General features: G+C 43.4%; 1 protein-coding gene across 3 annotated transcripts in view; it reads right to left on the bottom strand.

The window, feature by feature from the left end:
• The window catches only part of PDZD2 (PDZ domain containing 2), a 204,875-nt gene that overhangs the window by 4,930 nt on the left and 177,338 nt on the right, over positions 1-22,607 (bottom strand). For 2 of the 3 annotated variants that reach the window (XM_056324674.1, XM_056324676.1), the window contains 10 exons: positions 20,439-20,520; positions 19,536-19,639; positions 18,612-18,780; positions 16,621-17,411; positions 15,373-15,517; positions 9,773-13,355; positions 8,989-9,106; positions 5,615-5,716; positions 2,941-3,211; positions 800-934 (listed from right to left, as the gene is read on the bottom strand). In XM_056324674.1, coding sequence (XP_056180649.1) covers positions 800-934; positions 2,941-3,211; positions 5,615-5,716; positions 8,989-9,106; positions 9,773-13,355; positions 15,373-15,517; positions 16,621-17,411; positions 18,612-18,780; positions 19,536-19,639; positions 20,439-20,520 — 5,500 coding nt within the window. The remainder of the gene's footprint in view (positions 1-799; positions 935-2,940; positions 3,212-5,614; positions 5,717-8,988; positions 9,107-9,772; positions 13,356-15,372; positions 15,518-16,620; positions 17,412-18,611; positions 18,781-19,535; positions 19,640-20,438; positions 20,521-22,607) is intronic. The other variant, XM_056324675.1, reaches the window with a different exon arrangement.

Below are 22,607 nucleotides of genomic sequence, written 5' to 3'. Positions count from 1 at the left end.
CCTCAGAATCACTTTCTAAACAGGGAAAAACACCCACACAAAGAAACTGGTAAGCAAGTCAGGAAGTATCAGTTTGTTTTTTTTTTCATTGATGAGAGAAAAAACCACTGAAATGTAATCCTGTAAAAATGCAGTGCACCTGCAGCTTCATTGAGAGTTTCAGTTTCCATCAGAAAAAAACCCTATATTTTCCACTAAACTGAATCCCAGACTAACACATATTAAAATCATAGCACAATTCTGGGATTGGTTTCCTTTCTGTACATGGTCCAAGTAAGTTTAACTGCCTGCTGACAAACAAAATATCCAAGAGTGGCAGTTTTTAATACAAACATCACATATTCTTAGCAAAAAAAAAAAATCAAAGAAAAAAAGGTAAAATTAATAATTGGGTATAATGCAGGATGGTGCTTCAGAATCACAGTAATTACCCACATTGCACTTTTCTTAGAAAAGGAACTGGATAAGGCATGAACTTCCCAAAACTTCTCAAAAATACACAATAATGCTGCTGAAATTTTCTAAGAAATTGCTGCTGTAACTAGAACAGTGGACAAGCCCAGGAAGAAACTGCATCATATTTAGTAAATCAAATTGCACCACAAATATTTACTAGCAAATCCAGTCTCTAGCCATTCCCAGGAGTATTTTTTTAATGACCACTTTGGCTAGTAAATGGTAATAAATGAGGGCCACAAAAACACCCTTGCTTCAAACAAAAATTGAATCCAAGAATTAAAATGTCTGTACAATGCACAAAAGGAAAACTGGGATAATATCCACTACGTGCTTGTAGTACCTTTAAATATTCTTTTTACAAGCAAGGGCCTGTCTCCAGCAATGGAAGCTTTTCCACCATCAAGACTGAATCCCAAGCCAGCAGAGGTTTTCAATAATTCAACGCAGATGACATCATTCATATCCAGGTTTGGATCTGTGACAGAATATATACAACATCCTGTTATACTTTTAACAGTAAATTGCAAGTTGTGTTTGGTTGGTTTTGGTTTTGCTGCAGTGACAATGCCAATTCAGAATTCAGTTCATATTCAAACTAGAACACACTATCACCCAGTTTCTCAGAAGTGAACATGTATTATTGCAGCTACGAAGGGGAGACAGTACAAAATGCATTTACACACAGAGACATTTTCATTTTGCACATTCAACAAAAACCTGCCAAAGCTGGTTTTTTTGGTCAAGATTAAACATTAGGAAATTTAGCAAAGACTCTAAACATCAAGAAAACAACTGAAAAATTACTGAGTAGAGAATATTTCTTTTTCATTTGTTCCCACTTGCTTACTCAATGAGCCACGTCTTTGTAAATAACAGTAATGAATGAAACATTACATTAAACAAACACGTTCCATCCTCTTTAAGGAAAAATAGGTAATCACTTACTAGTGTGAAGAATTGTTTCTGGTCTCGTATCTATGGAAGTAACCATTATTACCTGTAGGTGCATCCTGCCTCCTACAGAGCAGATATTTTTAGAATGCAATATTGCTGTAGCTGACATAAAATACGATTTTGCTTAGAAAGAAATAAATGTACAACTTTGGAAAACAGGAACCCCTTTGCCTTGTGTGAATGTAAAACACAGTCCACATTATCAAAAATTACTGCTACCGTTATCTCAAACAACTTTGAACGTTATCTAAAACATCAGATGTGCTTTGCCTTCCAGGATGGAAGTACGATCTTAACAACCCAATACGACGTTGTTTATGAGATAGTGTTGCCCCCTAGTGCCTTTACTCGGCAGATATTCTGCGTTTGTCCGTGCGGGATGCTGGGAGTTCAGGGCAGAAAGGGATTCTGAAGTAATTACATCCATTAATACCCACGGGAGCAATTCCAGAAAGGCTGATTCATACAGAGTGCTTCCTATTTCTTTTAAGCTGTACTACAAGGCTGTTCTAGAAAACCCAGTGAAAGCATAAAACAATAAAAATTGCTACAGGAAAAAAAAACCCAAACAGTAATGATTACACTGAACTAGTTAAAAACAGTGAGTGGCAGCTCCATGTCCTGGTTTTGGGGTGGTCTGAGTTGAGTGCCTGGTATTGCCCTGGAAGGCAGGGAAAGCCACATCACCATATCTCTCAGCAATAAGCTGTCACCACTGCCCACTCCCAGTGACACTGCAGCAGTGCGAGGCTGAAGCAGATCATCCCCTGGTCTCAAAGCAGCAGCATATGGACAAATACTAAAGGGTTTTGTGTCTTAATTATACACAAAAATCGAGAGATCTGTTTGTAACACCAAGTGCAGCCTTCACATGGAAATTCTGTCTTGTTCTCAAAGAGGAACTTACTATTCCACTGATACATTTCCACTTAAACTGTTTATTGCTAGTTTCCTATGGGATGGCTGACTGATTTGGCTTAGCTCAATTTACTCTAATATCAAAATCGTTTTTTCTGTTTTTAGTAGAAACAGTATGAAATCTGCTATTACAAAGAGCAAGTTCAGTGCCTATGCATAACAAACTGCAGTGCTTGGGGTTTTCCTTGATTTTTTTTTTTTTTTGGGGGGGGGGGGGGGGGAAGGGGGGGCAGGCAGGTTGGTTGGTTGCTTTCTTGCTTTCTTGCACTGACTACTGTTATTTCTTGAAAGGAGTTTACCCTGGATTGGAAGAGTATGTGGAATCAGTAACTTCAGTAGTGATTAGGCCCTAACTGGATTAGGCCCTAAATGTCCTTCTAAGTTTCTGCCTAGTTATGATATTAGAAAAAAAAACAACAAAAAAACCCAAAGTCATTCAAAACCAAACTCCATTTAGGCTCCAAAGAGAACAAATAAAATTTAAAGGTAATTTCATTTGCTCCCTTCCATCACATAAGACACAGATGCTTTTAATCTAAAACACATGGACATTTTTCCCTTCAGTCTGCTTTGCAAGGGAATCCTTCCAACTTGGACAAAAAATCATACCTGTTCCTATTTCCATGGAAACATCCTTTCCAGACCCCACACATTTTCTGCCAGTAGCTGGTATCTCAAGTCTGGAGGAACTGTTTGCTTTGTCTTTTTCCTTCTGGATGACAATGACCGCATATTTGTATAGTCTTGCCTGATGAAGGGTATTCAGGACATCCCCATGGACTGAGCTCGCAAGAGACTTGCCATTGATTGACAGAACAAGATCTCCTCGATGTATAGTCCCTTCTTGAGATGCCACTCCCTTTGAAAACACTCTGTGGACCTACAAGAAAGATTTTAACTTAAAGGATGCTTTAATCTCATGACCACATGTAGTGCTCTACAGGCCAAGGCGAACACGGAGACCCTACCAAAGTTTGCCATCAGTGCTCACTGACTGGATATCAAGCACGCAACATTTGTGCCAATGAACACCCTTATACACCAATACTAAGGTCTAAGTGACTGGAAGAGAAATGCGGTTAGGGATAGGGGGGAAAGCACAGGAAAAGATGCTATTACTGCATGGTCATTTCTAAGCCAAAGACAACTAAAACCAGCTGAGAATGTAACATCACAAATCACTTAAGCTTTCACTGAACTCCTCAAAGGTCCTCGGTTAACATACCTCAAGTGACACACAGGTTAAATCCACATCCGTGCTACAGCAAACACCAAGGACAACATTGCGGTGTGTGACACGCACTCCCCAAATTCCCACTGACTGGGACATGCACCCTGTCCAGTTTTCAAATGCACCCTTCTAAGTGGTGCACAGCATCTGCGCCTGGAAAGGCTCTGACTTTGTGCAGCTGTACAAGTATTTAATTGTCCGTCTCAATTTGGCTGATCAAATATGCAAATACATGCAAAGGGTTTGAAATGCATTTTTTCTGGAGAAAAAAAATACTCTATTCAGAGTGGATTAAACTTTGAGTAAACTCCACCACGTGCAGGTTGTGTGAAGTGTGTTATTTACAGAAAGGAACTGACCAAAAGATGGAAGATCTGGTATTTAAAGACTTGCCCGTCAGGTACTGTACTTTCAGCAGCTAGAATATAGTCTCCCATGCATGCAATTCTAGGTCCGCTGGGAAAGTTTCAAGACAGCAGATCCGCAGACACAGTTCTGCATGGCATTTTTTCTAGGAACTTATCCTAATACCCAGATCAACAGCAAGAAATCAGTAGCCTTTTGGTTCCTGTTCCCTCACTGCAGGGCCACACTGAGGACACCTGCACAGCCCTACAGATCCAAGGAGATAAATTTCCAACCAGTCTAAGCAGGCATTCAAAGCTGAGCAACAGCCTCAATAACAGATGTAGGCACTCAAATGCAAGAGGTAAGTGGAATACAGGGGTCATGTCCAAAACATCTGTGGCCTTCCCTCACATGCTTTGCTCCTCACTACCTTGAAGCTCACAAGGTATTTCTATTTCTGCACCCAAGTGCGAGCACAACAGCCCATTAAGCAGCTCAGCACCCAGTGGCAACCCTAAATCCAGCTGGGACCCAGAATCCCAGTAGGTCAAGGACATTAACATATTGCCCACCTGAGAAGCATGCTTTACACACGCTGAACAAAGAGGATCTGGAAAGAATAGGAGCTGATACTCTTTTGGTTTCATAGTTAATGGCATCCAGGAGAAAGACTTCATCAGCTACTCAGCACAAGAAGCTGTATTTTTAGGTAGCGTCCCAGTCTTTAGGTGAGGAGCTCTCTGGGGTGGGACACTGTTGAGCCTTCCTCTTGCTCACAGCTGCCACTGTGAGTCTTTGGACCAGAAGCAGGGAACACAAGTTTTGTAGCAAGAGACGCAGAGTCCATTCACTAGACTGTGAGCATGTTCTAACTCAGTGACTACTTAATGCAAAATATATCTACTTCTATTGGTCTTGTCTAAGTGCAAAAACCAGAAGATTTCTGCAAGGGCTGCTGCAGGCCCCAAAGACTGAGGACATACCCTTCTAATCGCAGCACTTAATGGATCTCGCTCTCTCAGGACAGAATTTAAATGCATATCTTGTGTAAGAAAATAGTCACACAGGACACCAGTTGTCTTGGCTTTTTCTGTCTCACTGGTCTCTTTTGAACAGTAAATAAATTGATTGGTATCACTTTTTACACACCAACATCATGTAATGGTACACAATACCTTTGATTCAGAATGCTGTAGAAGACTTAAAAAAACACCAACAAACAGAACAACCACCCTCATTTACTGACCATCCACAGGTCTTGATAACACCGAAACAAATTTGTGACATGAAATCCAGAACATTTGCTGAGGTCTGAAACAGTTTCACGATTTGCAAAAACTTTAAAAAAACTTGCTGTGCAGAGCTCACTTTCAAGGGCTGGGAATGAAAATCTTCCCTAAAAGCCTGCATGCACTGCAACTGCATGCAGAATTCTGTTTACATGGATAGGATTTAGATCGAGCCGATTCCATCCAGTTAGACTTTTCAAGACCAAAGACATAACTGGCATCCATCTCCAATACTAAAAATTACACTTCCCAAACGCTGTGATTTCAGTAGCAGATGGTATGCAGCCACCTCTGAGAAACACTGTTTTATGACTACGAATGACTTGTAGTAAGCCTTGATAAATGAGCACCTGATCTGATCACCAGCCTGCCTTGAAGTGAGCTTTGCAACAAAATGTCTGCAGCCATCACTTACTGTGACTGATTTCTGTTCCAGATCTATTCCTCCAGCAACACTAAACCCCAGGCCACCTCCTTCTTCTTTGTGCAAGACTACAAAGTATGTGTCTTCCTTGCTCTAGCAAAAAAATGGAGATGGAGGGGAAGGAGAAGGGAAAGGAGAAGAAAAACAAAACCAAAGATCAAGACCAAGTAACTACACAAATAACAAATTCCTAGTACCCTTAGATTATGGCAAGTGAAAAAAAGCAACTCAAGGAATTGAAACCGAGACATTAAATGCATTTCTGTTCGCGCTACAGATGAGTAGCAGCCATATGGAAGAGCTCGGGTACCTGACAGCAAAGGTTTCTTTGGTCAGTTCAAGTCTGGAAAGCAAAGTCAAAATTAGGATAGTGGAAGGGTATTAAACCTTGGACAGACTAATTTTCACAGGCTGTTAACAACTTGGCACTGCTTGACATTTTGAAGTCAAAACTCAATAGTTCCCATATACCTTTCTGGATCATGCACTGTACTTTCTGGGGAATTACTAACACATTTGTTATCCTGTTTCTCCTTGCCCTTGAAAGGCAGTAACAGAGACGTAATGCAGGGCAGTTGCATCAACCTCTTCTCAGCAGTGCTAGACAATCTTGCAAGGGGAAGTGGCTGCAAACTGAAGCTTGGGAAGGTTAGATGGGACAGCAGGAGAAAGTTTTTCACTTGGGAGGTGAAAGTAAGGAGCCTGTTAGTGATCCAAACAGGACAAAGCTGTACTGTAGTGTAAATGGGAGCATCTAGCACAGGAAAGGGACTGGTGCAGGTCCGCACCAGGGCTGAACTTGGCTCCAGACCAGAGTAAAGGTGTAAAGCTGGTTTCTTCGAAGTGACGGCCTTCTGCCAAAATACAGAATTTGCCATGACAGCAGCAGTCCCATCCAGTGAGTCTGGTGCTGTCTTCTGAATGGTTATTAGGACAAAACCAGACACTGTTACAGACACTATGTTTTGTGGTGTAAGGGGGACTATAAGTAGGCATTTGGTGGAGCGAGGGGATAGTAACTGCCTGTGGGGCAAAGAATCAGAAGTAGGGAGTAGAAAGCAGGTCTCAGCTTTTCCCTGGGATCCTATTCAGCATCAGTCATTTCCAGAAACTGCCAACACTAAAATTAATGGCACATCATTAGAAACCAACCTCTTAATCTATTTAGCATTAAATGACATATTTAGTTCACTAAACTCAACATTTTAACTCAGCATTTGCCTTTTAATTTTTTTCAAAAGCCACAGGAAACCACAGGTTATTATTGATTTTTGGTGAAAAAACAATCAGACTTTTGGTCTCACTATGTACTGTTTTTGCCAAATACTGGCCCTGGAAAATTTTCAGGCATCCCTGCAATGCATAGAGCCAATGTCAGAAACTGATGCCACCCTGTTCCACATCACTGATCTGTCAGTGCTTGAGGAGAGAAGGGCAGTCAGGTCTGAATGTCTTGGTTTATGGTCTTTTGTAGATGTTAAGACCCTTCTCACCTGCGCTAAAGTGAGAACAGCTTTACATTAGGCTAGAAATAATAAACCTAGTTAAGCATCTAGGCTAGCCCCTTTCGAAGTGCAGAGAGGGTAATGGAAGCATACATATACCTTTGACTATTAAGTACTATAGCAACCCTTTTTGTTTAAGAGTTCAGGTTCTTTTCAACCTTTGCTAACACAACTTAATTTGCATACACTGGGGAAGGAAAAAAAAAATCAGAATCCGAGGCTCAGATGTTAGAGCACTGTGCGAGGACCACACATCCTAGGCCAGTCATCAGCATAGTCTGAACCCTGGCTTCCCATTGCCAAGGTTGTGCACTTCCTCCTTCCCCAGCTCTCAATGCTGTCCTCAGCCAGCATGTGTGCTATGGGGCACAGATACCTGGCTGTGGATGCTAGTTGCTTTACTTGGCCACAGAGTGGGCACACAAGGTCTCCAGTGATCATCTGTTCAGCCTGTTACCCAAAGATCATCAGTCACAGAGATTTAAGCAATAAAATGCTTTTATATTTATTTTTTATATATTAGTAGCACTTTTAAAATGCTATCAGTAAATTCAGCACTGTTCAGAGTGAAAGACGATGACAAACTCTTCCTGGGGAAGCTCTCAGTCAGCCCATCTCATTTTTCAGCAATTGCCTAACTATGAAGAACAGTCCCATTGTACACTTAAATCCAGCATTTGACTAGCATAAAATTTTCCAGCATACAAGCCATACTGGGCTTAAATATGGATAAGAAACTATGCAGACAAGGAGTGCATTCCAAAAAGCATTCAGCTTTATAAATATTTGAGTTCTCTGACTTTGAAAAGTGGCGTAAATAAATAATCTCTCCAAGACCCCATGCAAAATACTTTAAAGAACACTTAATTACCTTTGGCCAGAAGCACAATCCAGTACTAGTTTTATCAGTAAACCTACCAAACCCTCTTGGCTCACCAAGCTCTTGAGATTTGCAAGCCTTAGCTATGCTGTCTCTGGAAGGAGGTAAAGCTGGGTATTTTAGAGAGGTCCTGATCCCCACCCCAGCCTGTTCCACATTTGACATAACAACCTTTGTGAATAAGACTCAGTAACACTCTAAATGCGGCTCAGCCAGCAGTTATGCAGACCAGATGGCAGTTTCCCCTCCAGTTCTGTCATTATTTTATCAACTTTTGCTCTGATTTAAAAAGGATGTGGATGTATCCCACAAACACAAACACTGCAAACAGGGAAGTAATGTTCTGGCAATCATTTCACTTTGGAGACTTTCTTGAAATACATAGATAATGAAGCAGGTTATCTTAACGCAATAACCAGTTTCCACAGAAGAGAACAAAAAGGTCATGGTAGTCTCTTACAAACGCTTCAGCAGCAGCTTTCTTGTGTTGCAAGCCACCAGCAGTTCAGCATTAAACCAAATAAATTAAATTTCTGTGGTCGGAGCTTCAAGCAAAAGGTGGGTGCTTCCAAGCACAAGGAGGACCACATATTCCTTTGCATGGTGGGGAATGTGACTCTGATGCAAGTGGTTGGTGGAAAGTTAAATTCTGATGTGCAGTTAGTGACAAACCCAGTAGTTTCTCAGCTGTAATAATGACTCAAACGGAGGCATACTTCCCCACATAAAATAGGCCTATTTATCGTGGCTCAAAACTGGTTTTGCACCGGACAAACAATATTCTTTCTTATACAAAAGCCATTTAAATTTATTATGGGTTTATAGCAGGCATTCAAAAACCAGCATTAGTAAAACTACCATCAACTGTAACGTACCACAGGACTACTGGAGTGGCTCTGAAACTAGAAGATATTTTATCTGCCATTAAGAAAACCCTTAAAAATACCACCAATAATCCAGTTTTATCTTCTTGTTTTTACCTTTACTTGTGCTTTGACTTCTTGGAGCATAGCAGCAATGTCACATTTTGGTACTACTGCTGACAAAACAGATTGCATTTTTTGCTGGTCCAGGCTTGAGATGAGCAGCTGATCCAAGCTAAAATGAACAGAAAAAAGTAAGACAGCTTTGTATTTCTAGACCATGCAGAGATACATTTCAGGTATACAGTGTAGGTTGCATTAGGGTAAAGGATGAAAGGCCAACCCATTAACAAGCAGGAATCGTGAAAACAGGTAAGAAATGGTGTATGTTGGGAGAATGGGAAGAGGCAGAGAAGACAATTTAGGAATAAGTTTGAAACTCAATCCCCGTTCTGTTCCCCTTGTCCTTCCCTTACGGTTTTAGCAACAGACATTAACAAAAACAAGACGACAGCTACATCTGGAGACTGCTTCTAGCAGGACAACAAGCTCGTTTGTCACCGAAGGCTGTGCTGGCAGCCAGTGCTGCGTGGCGTCCCCTCCACAGGGGCTGTGGTGTCCTGTGACATGGCCAAAACCTGACCAAAACCAGCTAGAGGAGACACAGAAAAGGGGTCCAGCCTGGCCTGGATGAAGTGTTTCACCCTGTACTTGAACAAGCTGCCACCAGGCAGCAGCACAGCAGCTCCCGAGCGATGGAGAGCGTGAACAGCACCCCAGATCCTCAGGGGAACAGGGGCTGGGGCCAACGCTGAAACGCGCCTTGGGGCGGCCTTGGGGCAACTTTGCCTCAGGAGGGGTTTGTGGGGACCAGAACAGCGGTAGCAAAGCTGACACCAACCTGATGGACCAGCTGTTTTCTGAGCATTCCCCACGTGGAGAGCTGCCATGGGGCACGTCATCATCCGAGGCAGACCCTGGCGTCCCCGAACCGCTGTCCCGAGGGCTGCCAGCACCCGTCCCCACCCCAGCTGTGGCAGCGGGGCCGCAGTGGGCTAGCGGGGCTGCATCGCTCCGGGCAGGCGTGCCGAGGGCTCTGCGGGGGGTGATTTCCAGCTCTGTCTTGAAGCAGGCGGGCTGCAGCGGCCCCGAGAAGCCCTCTCCGCACAGCTTGTCCAGGTCGGGCATGCTGAGGGCCCTCAGCTCCCGCAGCCTGGAGCGGGACAGTGGTGGCCGCCCCAGGCCCCGGCTGCGGCGTGCCTGCGAGGCCGAGGGGGGAAAGGCGCCCGTGTCCGCCCCAGCGCTGCCCTCTGCGCTCCTCTGGGGCTTTCCTTCCCCCTTGCCGCCCTCCGCCACACACACGGGCTCTGCGCTGGTGGGAGACTTGGCCATGGCAGACGTATTGGCTGGGCTCGGGCTGCCGCCGTAGGAGCTCAAGCTGCGCCGCAAGGCCCGTGGCATCTCGGCAGGGCTGGTTGCTGTGGGCATCCCACCACAGGACCTCCTGGTGAGGGGGGACCTCACAGCTGAGTGTATATCGATGGCCTTCACAACAGGCCGGTCAAAATTTGCCAGGTTTTCGAAGGATTTGATCCTCTGTTTGACAGAGAAGGATGAGACAGGTTCATGTGGCCAGTTCAGCTCATAGTAGTAGTAATTCCTCCTGCAGCTCCTCAGCTTATCGGCGGTAGGGTAGCTAGTGTCGCTGGCTGAGTGAGACACGTCATGGACCCTCTGGGTGCTTTTGGAGGCATGTGCCTGCTCCTTGCCACTCTGGCCATTTGGCAGATTCATATGAACCATATTTAACGTCCCCATCTCGGCCTGCGGGTATTTCTCCTCCGCAGCATGGCCCTGGGGGCCTTGCACAGGATGAACCTCTGTAGTAGCATGGCAATCTTCCCTCAAGTGACCTGATAACTGGGCCGGCATCGAGTAAGTTCTTGTCACAGGTTTTGACAAACCATAGAGGTTTCTGTCTCCAACAGTATCTGCTTTTGAGAAATATTGCATGGTCCCCACCTCATCCGTCAGCTGAGGTGCTTCTGTGTTCACCTCTTCTGCTTTCTCCAGCAATGGCAGCTGCAAAAACGATGCTGGTGAGGAAGAGGTAGAGGAGGAGGAGGAAGAGGATGATGATGAGGAAAGCTTCACCTCAATGAAAGTGCGCTGGATCTCCTGCCCTTCCAGCTGCTCCTGCTGAACTGAGCGGGACCTCAATGAAGAGCCACCAGCAGATGGTTGCACCTTTTGCAGATCTAATTGCCTAAGGTCATCTGCACTATACATGCTCTTGATTCTATTCAGGCCTGTTCCAGGGTTCTCAATCTGCCCTTTCACATATTCAGCTTTTGGTATCCCCTGAGGAGATGAAGTGACTTTGGACTGACTGTCTCTGGCTCTGAAATCATCCACCTTATCATGACACACTGCAAGCTGCACAGAAACTTGTGTTTCTTTTGGCTTTCCCCATGCCTGCTGCAGGTCTCCACAGTCACATTGCACGTCACTGCTTGCTGTTGGGCTGCCGGTCCCATTCAAGAGAGGCAAAAGCGAATCTTCAGGTATGACCATAGGTGGTTTATTTTCTAGCTCTGACTTCAGAGTCCTTGAGGCTGCTGAAACGCTCTTGCCAGCATCAGGGTTTGTAGGTGAATTGCGCGACAATGGTGTTTTCTTTCCCAGGAGTTTGGGGGACAGCTGTGGAGAAACAGAAGCCCTTTTCTGATCAGCCCCGCTGACTTTGGTAGGATTAGTGCCAGAAGAATCTGAATTTGCCTTTGCTTTGCTTTTGATGGTGAACCCTTTTAGCTTTGGTCCTGCTTTGGCCTTCTGGTTATTTAAGAGGGTGTCCATTATACTTTTGTGTGTCATTCCCTTAGACTCCTGACAAGATTTTTTCTGAGAGGATGGGCTGTGCGGTACTGCAGTGCCTTTGCAGTGATTTGTGCCTGAGCTTTGGACTTTCCCATTTGGAGTCCTTCCTGAAGTCACAGAGTTAATTTTCTCATTTTTCCCTGGCAAGTCATGAGTTGTATTAGCCTTTGGATCTTTAGATCTAGCAGGAAAGGGAGACCTGAGTGATATTGCTCTTGATGACAATGCATTCACGTGATTGCTGTCTGTTTTAGACAAGTTGGACAAACTGTTGGTTTCTTTCTTCACTGTAACAGCACGGTCACAGTCCTCAACTGCCGTTTCGCTTTCAGATTTGGATCTCTGTTCATCCTGATCTTTCTCAAGCAAGTTGCTCTCCAAGCCACCAACATTCCGAGCAGAGCAAAAGCTTATCTTTTTGCAGCGCAGAGACCCTTCCTCTTCAATGGACTCACAGCACTTCATATGTCTGTTACTGTTCCCCAAACCCATCTGTTCTTCTGTACTTAAGGCACCATTGTTACAGAAAGAGTAAACTTCAGGTATACTGACTGAATTCCTTAGGATGTCTTTTTCTGGCAGGAGAACTGAGGAAGGAGAACACAAGGATGCAGAGGACACATCTGAACACTGTGAGGGAGCTGGAGTGGGACCGCCGTGATCTTCCAAGCCTAGTTTGTTGATGCTTGTCTCCAGTGACCCACACATGGCACAGTCCTCAGTTTGCAAAACGTTGCCACTGTGGAGGTGCAGCAGGGACAGAGAGGATGAGTTTGTTGCGGATGTGAGATGCTGCTCCTGTGTGCGCTTTTGTGGCTCATCGTTCATGCAACAAATCTCAATTTGCTCCTCATCTGACTCCATTACAGTACGGGCTGCAGGGGCACCTGCAGCAGCGCACAGCCCAAGCAACACCTCGTTAGAACTATCAAAGGTTTCTGTGAGAGACTCTGCGTCAGAGTGAGAATCCTCCGCAGCCCCATACATAGACTTTGGAAATGGGTCACTTCTCTTACCTTCCAGAGAGTTTGCTGCAGGCAACTCATCCTCATTTAAGCTGCTAAAATTCCTAGAATAGTTATTTAAAGAGTTTTTATTCACAGTAAAAAGTTTGCCTGTGTTAATGGAGTCCAACACAGACAGCCCCAAAACCCCTTGTGCATTAGCTCCACAATTCACAGCTTTTTCCAGCAGCTCCTCCTTGGCTGCTTGTGGCTCAGAACCAGGACAGCCTTCATCAGTCCCACAGCAGCACATTGTGGTGTACTCATCTCGGAGGGGGCTTTCCGCTCTCGACGGCGTGCGTGAAGCCCTGCTCTCGGGAGGTCCCATTTGGCTGAGCAAGTCATCGATGTCAGTGATGGGGATGGCAGAGCAGTCCTCGGTACCGCTGCTTTTCATTGGACCTCTGTGCACATCTTTGGTCGTGGCATCAGGTGGCAGTGTTGTCCTCTCCACCGCACAGACGACACCAGCATTTTGCAAACCCGCTCCCTCTCGCTTCCCAGCACTTGGTGGTTCTTCAGTTGCAAGGATGCTGTTGACATTGGCCTGATTTTGACTGTCTACCCCTGGAGACAGGATGAGGTTTGTAAATCTGCTGACAGCTGCATCATGATAAAAATAATAAAGAAAAAAAGGTAAAATCCTGTCAGATGCAGGAAGTGATATACAAAACACCAGGTTTTATTACAAAAATAAACACCCACATAGTCATACTACATGTTTTCCTTTTGCTCTGCACTCCTCCTCGTCTGTAACAGTGTTTACAGCAACTCAAATTAATCATAACCCTGTGTATTTCAGTAGCACACAGGAGGGAGCAATCCACTTATCCAAGGTGAGTAGTCATGATCTGTTTAATTCTCATCTTGGAAATTTCAGCAGTCAAGCAGCCAACTAGCAAATTGTCAGTGTGCAGTAAGTCAGGCTGAGCAGTACCACTTCTCATTAATTGTTTGATCGAAGATGTCTCCAATAGATTGCAGAGAGTACACAAAACCCTGGCATAGCGAACAAAGGTGAACAGACAACACAGTGACAAGCTGTGCATAAATAACTTGACTCTGATCCTCTTGGCACTTCTGCAGGTGTTTAATGTGACACGCACGGGTAACATTATACACGCATTAAACATATGGGCTTTACAGGATTTCTGGCACAGACCTCTCTTGGCTTCCGACACATGTTTAACCCACTCTTGGGCTCCTTGTCACTGCTGCACTGATATCCTGTTCACCCATTTCTCCAGCTCTTTCATTTTCAGCACTTCACCCTAAGCATCTGCTTGCACCTTTATACACTGCTTCTGGGACATGCACCCCCATTCAAGGTGCCTTCCAGAGGCCAGTTACTACCGGATGAGGCCCAGAGAGTGCATGGAGAAGGAGCAGTGTATTCACATGAGTCAGGATCCTTTCCTGCTCATTCAAACTTGCCAGCACATCTCTCTAATCCTTGCACAAACCTGTGGGATTATCCACACCACTTAGCTTAGGCACCCACATTAAGAAGTGTGGATTCCTCCTGGAGTCAAAGGGGAAGACATCCCAGAAAAAAATTTGAAGCAGCCAGCCTAGAATGCGAAGTACTGCCCTGCTTCAGCGTGCTGGATCATACACTGAAGAGACCCCTCTTCGCTGCCAGTGGGGCAGGGCAAGGTGAAGAGTAAAGCAGAAAGGCTGCCTGATAAAGGAGTGTCAATGTGTCCCTATCCCAATGCCATGGGTATGTAAAAGCCACAGCAATCTAAGGAAAAAAGAACAGGACCCTGTCAAGCCAGGAATTCCTTAAAGAACAACTGAAACTGAAGCATCTGGAAGCACTTTAGGCTCCCAGGTATTAATAGGTACACAAAAAAGATCATAAGCTAGAATGAGGCAAAATATTATGTTCTTCCTGAATTTGAAAAGTATGCTTTTCTATTTCAAACACTCATTTCCACACCACATAATTTGTAAAGTCTGTGGGGATGTATATATTGTTGTAGCAGCATAAATCAGCCCTGAGCAGAAACTAAGTAGGTACTGAATACTTCAACTCAAACTAGAAAACTTCTTGTAAGAAACATGCAAATAAACATTTTGGTAAGATCCTAGTTTTCTTGGGTTTTCTACTTCTTTATTTTGCACATTAGAGGGTTCTGACACATGAAAGAGAAAGAAAGGAGGTTCTTATTATTTTACTGTTCATTCATAAAAACATTACTTGAACTTCAGATTTAAGAGGGACAGATGTGATTATAACGGGTCACATATTTACTGAACAGGCATAGCAGTAAAATGGGTTTCAGCACAAGGTCACTGGCGAGTTAGCTCTCGTCTGCATGTAATGACCCAAACCTCCGCAAATGCTGGCAAGAGGGACATAAAGTAAGAGGGAGCTTTGACGGCTTCACAGAGAGCAGGTTTGCTCCCCTCACTGTAGTGCCAGGGAGGACTTTGAAGCCTGGTTTGGTGATGAAGTGCTTTGCCTGGCTCACCAATGCAGACACAGCGTGCTGTGTTTTTAATCTGGATCAATGTGGGAAGCTGGGGCAGCAGCAGATCAGACCCATCTGATTCAAGGGAATTTTCTTCACTGGTACTCAGAATAAATGGTACGAAAGAAAAACTACTCTCTCACCTGATGCTGCTTTCTGGATCTCCAGGGTTACAGATGTGGGAAGACACTGCATCAGCAAGCAAATTTCCTCGTACATCATCTTACTGACTGGTATGCTGTTGATGGTGGTAATCTCATCTCCTACAGCCATCTTGCCCATTGATCCCTAATGCAATGACAGATTCAAAGAAATTATAAATACACATTAGAAGCCCTGCCACAAGGGCAAAGATTGCAGAGAAGCAATTAATGGCTTAGGAGCAACATTCCCTATCTCACATCACTGCAGAGCACAGGTACCACTGCTGTCAGTTTGCCAATACCTAAATAAAAAGCAGACTGTGCTTCTGCCAGGAAGGGAATTAATGACCAATCTCAACTAGGAAGGTCAAAAGAGCTGCTGGTTTTTCTGAGATATTGGTATGAGGATGGAGAACATAGCCCTCATATAATATGAATTATATTCCTGGTCATAATCTCCTACTGGACCAACGGGATACATTTAAATAACTAAACTGGACAGGGACTTGCTCTTAAGGTAAAAGCCTAAGTACGTTTCTAAACATTGCCCTGTAAAACAGAGAAAAAACCAGGAACAGAATCCCAAATCCACAGCTCTCAGCCCAATTCAAACTTCTACAACATGTCCCCTCTCACCATAGTAGCCACTGACTAGATTAAAAATGCTACATCCAGCTTTGTACACCAGAGTATCCTCCTTCCTCTTTCTTTTGCATCTAGATCAGCAATTCCACATGAAGCAAGTATCCATCCTAATATGTGTATGAGACACAGGAGAGCAATATGTTACGGGTACTACCATGGCCCTTGGCAAACCTGGCCAGCACCTAAGCCCTCCTGGTACCAGATTTGTGTAACAAAGGAATATGTACATATAAAATAATGAACATTTTTGCCACCAAGATTTACTTAACTTGTCTTTGCCCCTGATAAAAAAAAAAAAAAAGGAAGCAAGTATTTCCTCAAAACTGTGACTGCGAGTGGGGACGAGTCCATCTCATTAGGTCTGCCTCTTGACTTTCTTAGCCTTGAATCAGCCAGGGTGTGCTTCCGAATCAGAAACACTTAATTTAACAGCAGCTTCAGAACAATATAGGATGAGATGTTTTGCCCAGCAAACATCTCCCTTGCGCTTATTTGCAACAGCTCACTTGCTGCTTAATAATAATAATATTAAAAATCATCATCACCATCATACCTGCAAACTGAAAGCAAATCATGACAAGGCAACCCAAATTAAAAAATTACCATTTCTGCTGCTCCACCTGGTCGCAGCCCTGTGACAACAACCTTTAAGGGCATGGCCTGGATTTCCAAATCCAGGCCGAACGACTCATGCTCATTGCGAACCAGAGTGACTATTTCACCCTGGCCCTGCCTGGCCCCATCGGATGCTTCACACTTCTTTGTGTGGGGGAGTGTCTTTGTAGCTGGCTTGTTATAAGAGCCATGCTCCTCTGTCCTGTGTCTGTGAAGGCTTCGGCACTCAGTGCTCATCATGCTTTTCACTCTTGTGACTGCTCTGTGCTCAAGTTTTGGCGATCTCTTACATTCGAGTTGTGCTTCCCGGAGCTCCTTCAAACTCAGGCTGCCAAGACGAACTTCAGGCACACTTGAGTAATCAAATGCTATGATGGGGAAAAAAGGAGAGTCAATTTGCTCCAGCGTGCTGTCTGCAGACTCCACAGAGTTGCTGAAGACAGGGGAAGATGTCTCCATGCTGCTGTATCTGGATGACTCACTATCCTGGGTCTCATCACCGATTTCTACAGACGAGGTTGCAATGACAATGCCAGCATCCTCCTGGGTCTTGACCCTCTGGCTTCTTTGTAAGTGGGAACTTTCGTCGTCATCACTAATGTCACCATCATAGAAAACAACCCTCCTCTGTCGATGAAAGGGGCTGCGGGCAGATTTGGGGCTGTCACTGAGGATGCCGGGTCGGACAGACTCCACATGCTTCTTGTGAAGGCCAGATGATCTCCCACTAGTTGGAGAAGCCAGGCCATTTGCTTTTGCCACTCCTGCTTCTCTAGCAGCTAGGGGGGAAAAATTATGCTTTAATTGCATTTGTAGATGATTTCTAACATCATGCATCTGACTGTAGAAGAGTACTTGTGGCTCTGCTTGCAGGGGAAGTTTAACCTTTCCTCACAAAGAAAAAAGCATTTTTTTCAGGTCCTCCACCTAACTACGGTAAACAGCAAGAGGGATGGCAGATAGCACTACAATTTATGGGTAATTCCCAAAATCAGTTCATGGCACATCTGGTTCCATTTTCAGTTTATTTCTAAATTATGACTATGACCCAAAGAAGAAAGGGATGCAAATTCACATGTGTATTTTACTTTAAACAACTGAATTTCTTTCACATTTTGCTTAAATCTATGCAAAAAAAGAGTGACAAATGCTTTCCTGAACAAAGACACAAGCACATGACAATCAGTTTCAAATTAAAGACTAATAAACCCAAGAATCCTTTCCACAACCTTCTCAGAAAGAACTGCATCTTATTTTGTAGAAAGTTTTTTTCTTTTGCTTTGTTTGGTGGGTATTTTAAACTGCAAAAATGTTTTAAATAATTAATTTTGAATCAAAACATTAAATAATGTAATTAATTAATTTACAGATAACTAAATTAAATAATTAATTTCCACAGAAAAATAAGCTGTATACAAAGAGAATATACTTGAGAAGCATAGGAAAGGGAGAAAAATTATAATAGCCTTTGAATTTGAGATCATGTGCATGTCAGTAAGGAAATTTAGGACTATTTCATTCAGTTACTATGGGAAGAAAGAAGCATATGCAAAATCTGATGTCAAATTTAACATTTGTTGTTTTTACACTGCTTTATGTGACATTTTGAAATTGTGTATTTGAGACAGCTATGAACACTTTCATTTAAATGTAATCAATTAGACGATCACCAGTCATTTGAAAAAAAAAAATCCTGTAGCACTGTCAAACTAGTTTTGGCCAAACCAATCAAATACAAGTAATTTTCACATAATCAGAGCAGCAATTTGGACAAAGTACCATGGAAACGGGCATTTATGTGCATTGTTGTGAACCCCTTTCTGTCTCCCAGAATTTCATATGATCAGCATTGGCTTGCACTACACTGCCCAGCATTTCTTGCCAGCACAGGAATCACTGTAGTTCTGTTATAAAGCAAACCAGTGCTCAGTGACTCTCCCCACATTAGCCAAATGACCAAACACATTTCCGTCGCTTACTCAGGTTGCCAGGAAGAAGTGATCCATCATCCAACAAACTGTTTCTGTTCTTCTGATGGAGCTGCTCATCGTCACAGGAGCCAGTTACAACATCAGAAAATGGGAGCTGGCTTGTACCATCGTGAGAGAAGTACTGGGAAAGCTCTGCCTCGGAGCTGACAGATCCCTGCTGAAAGAAGTGTGTCTGGTGACTCACCATCATTGATACTTAAAGCCCCTGTCTGCATACAAAGCACCACAAACTCCACTCACATCAATAAAGGAAGTTTAAAGCCAATTTTAAAACCAGAGGACTTCGTCAGTATACTGAGAGGCAAACTGTCAGACTTGGATGGCTGAAATGCTGCACATCAATACAGTTTTAGCCAGTATAATAAATAAAAAGGGAATCCAAATCCCGCTACTATGCAGGTGTAGCTCAATGCAGAAACAAGGGATGAAACCATTCAATTGTGTAATTGCCTTTATACACCTTCTGCACTAAGCGAAGGGAAGGGTTTGTACCTCTGGACACAGTCTGCACAGCTGCTTTGGCTTTCCCAGGAATGCCAGAGATTTTTCCACTGCAATGGTTATACAGAGAGAACAAGCCCTCAGCCTTCTGCCCAGAGGCTCAGGTCTCTCCTGCTAACTTCATCTCTGTCCCAAACAAAGCAGGGGTGCCTTCAAGGTGGCAGGAGGTGGGAACCCACAGCCTTCACTGGCATGCTTCGCACATTGCTCCCAAAGGCTGTAGCCACACAGACGAACAGAAGCTTGCTGCTGTCATGATTTAAAACATGATGTAAGAAACAAACCCTTTTATTGAGCCCATGTGACAGAGAAGGAGTATAAAGGTTTGGTTTTGAAGTCCTTGATCAACTAAGAGCTTCACTAAAAGCTGAATTTGAAGTAGACTGTTATTATTGCATCTAATCCCTTTACCCGGCTTGCTGGCTCCAGGAAGCGTTTCATAGTCCAGCTGAGGGGAGATGAGGTCTCTCCTTGTTTGGCCTTCACACTAGGAGATGGACTTTTTTGTACAGCTCCTGTTAAACACAGCTTAGTTAGATGCCAAAAATTAAGGTTGTGGTCCATATATCCAAACAAGCTCCTCATTCACCTTCTGAGCTGGGGGCTGGCCGCATTTAATCCCACTTACTTATTATCTGAATTGCTTTCCTAAAGTGAGATATTTTTTTTTAACATTTCACAAGCTGTCCCTCAGATAAGGCAGAACATTATTACATGCCATGCCAGTCAGGACCAGGACAGAGCTATGAACAAGAGATGAGCAGGTCTTCCTTACCCGCTGGAGCATGCTGCTGACTAGGTGCAACTTTGAAAGACAAATAAGCCACTGGCAAGGTCTACTTCAAAAAAGGTCTTAGCTAACACAGATATGAAGAGGATAATTACAAATGCAACATTTCTGTCTAAAAATCACCTTACCAGTCACTGTCATTGCCAAGAGTTTTCTTTCATCCCTAAGATTTTAGAAAGTGTTAAGTCTGGAGTTCAAAAACATCAGACAAATGCCAGAGCACACATTTTGACATGACCCCAAAGATTAAAATGGAGTTAAAACATATAGTCCAGTAATAGTATCTGGACTTTTTCAAATGGACACAAGACTTTCTCTCTCTCTCTTTTTTTTTTTGCCATCTACATGGATAAGTGTACACAGATGGAGTCGATTCCTCCTGCTCCTCCCCTGCTGGGCCATTCTGCTTTTCATTCATCTTGGAAGAGAGGACAGAGCAACCACCTTTTGGCAACCCAAGAGCATATCCTTAAACATTCCCGCACATGGAAAAGGACACATATTAAGAGAGAACATGCTGCTACCTGTGATGTGAGAGGAGCTGGCATCTTTGCTCTCTCGGTGGGTAGTACGTGCAATTGCTTCATCCATCTCCTGCTCAGAAACCTAAAGTTGAAGTGGAAGACCAAAGATCAAACTGGTAGGTGAAATGAAGAAGAAATTCTGACCCCTTACCACTACAAATACGTGGTTTGTTTCAGATATGCTACTATTTTAAAGATGCAGCAAAGAACAGGGACTTTTTACAAGGGCATGCAGTGATAGGGCAAGAGGTAACAGGTTTAGGATGAAAGAGGACAGATTCAGATTAGGTATTAGGAAACAATCCTTTACTGTGAGGGTGGTGAGACGGTGGAACAGGCTGCCCAGACCAGCTGTGGATGCCCCATCCCTGGAAGTGTTCAAGGCCAGGCTGGATGGGGCTTTGAGAAACCTGGTCTGGTGGAAGGTGTCCCTGCCTGTGGCAGGGGGGTTGGAACTAGATGGTCTTTAAGGTCCCTTCCAACCCAAACCATCCTATGATTCTAAGACCTAGTTGACAGCTCCTACGTCCTGGTCCCCTGATTCAGACTCCCTCCATGCCACTCTCCCGCACAAACCAGGAGGCAGAAGCCTGCTGACTTAATGAAACCCACGTCCAAGTGCCACATTATGCAAACAAATAAAACAGCAACAGACTTAAAGAAATCAAATGAAGCCATTACAGCACAATTTTAACTCAATTAAGTGCTGTACATTGATTTATCAAGAAAATATTACTTTAAAATAGACAAAGACTGCTTTGTACAAGCATACATCAGCAACAGAAGATACTCTACACTTAACCTACCGGAAGAATACCAGACTTCCCACGATACTAGCTGTCTTTTTAATTTTCATTTCTCCTTGCTTTTAAAAAGAAAACTCTAAGTCAGTAATTGGTAATTAATGTTCCTCTGGTTTAAGAATAAATACTGGTTTACCGTATTTGCTAATTTTGTCCTGAATTACTGCCATGCACTTAATTCTTATTACTGGAAAACTCCACATAATTTTATAACAGGAACAGCTAGTCTGCAGGAATATATATTTAAAAACAGAAAGCAAGTTAATTCTGTCAAAAATAATTGCTATGCACATTGTTTTACATGAATTAAAATTCAGCATAAATAGAGACCAGAAACTTGAATCTTTCTGAACCGTGAAGATTTGAAAGATTCCTAAGCAAACTCAGCCGTTTAAACATAGTTTAAATGCCACATTCACTCAGATTAACAAGAAGAAAAAAAAATTTGTGGTATTTCTCTTGGAAGTACATAAAAACACCTAAGTGAACATATTCAGCAACAAAATGTACTGTGGACCTTTTGTGTCATAAAATGAGACATTAAGTATAAAAATGTCCAAAACAACATGAGCCTTTATAGAAATACGTCTCTGTTTTCAGCCTGTGGCATGACCCTACAGTAAACCAAAAGCTTCTGGGCTCCTGAGGCACAGGGAGTTCTTAGAGGATATGGACCAAGTACGCTCCAGTACTCTACAAACCTTTGGGTACAAAATGTCCCAGGAGTAAAACTAGGTGCTAGGCAGACTGCATTTATTTATTTTTTATTATTATTTTAAATTTGTTTAAAGCTAATCAAAAATCCATACTTCTGGAAGCTCTGCCAATTTGGTTTTTTTTTAGTATCCTCTATGCCTCAGGCAGATCAAACTGGAACGGACAAGGTAATTCGTAACTGCAATCTGCAGGCTGGGGTATTACGAAGAGCTAATAAAATAACCCACACACCTCTTTAGAACCCCCAGTGCTGTCAGACAAAGGGTAACAGTGACATAATGACAAATATGGGTCCCCCTATGGATACTCTTTCAGAGATCCAGCTATGAGGAACTGTAGATTCAAAACTGCCTGGGAGGAAAAAATTCTTTAGGGTCTCTGCAGCTCAACTTTTAGCTTTTCTTAGCATTTCTTGGCAAAGGATTTGTTGTCATTTTAAATATTACTTATGGAAAACCGTAATAGGAGCCACTTAATAGTTTCCCTCTGTTACTAAGTAATAGCAAGCAATTAGCTTAACTCAGTTCATCTTCTCAGCAGATACCTGGTTAGGTCACTCATTGGCTTTCAAGCCACCACCACAAGAAAACGAAGGACAGGGGAGAGAGGGCAGGCTTCTCTCCATGGAGTTTTTACATCATACTCCTTA

The sequence above is a fragment of the Falco biarmicus genome, chromosome Z, assembly GCF_023638135.1.
Source record: "Falco biarmicus isolate bFalBia1 chromosome Z, bFalBia1.pri, whole genome shotgun sequence".
Taxonomy (NCBI): Eukaryota; Metazoa; Chordata; class Aves; order Falconiformes; family Falconidae; genus Falco; species Falco biarmicus.
This window is presented reverse-complemented; position numbering and strand designations above follow the sequence as displayed.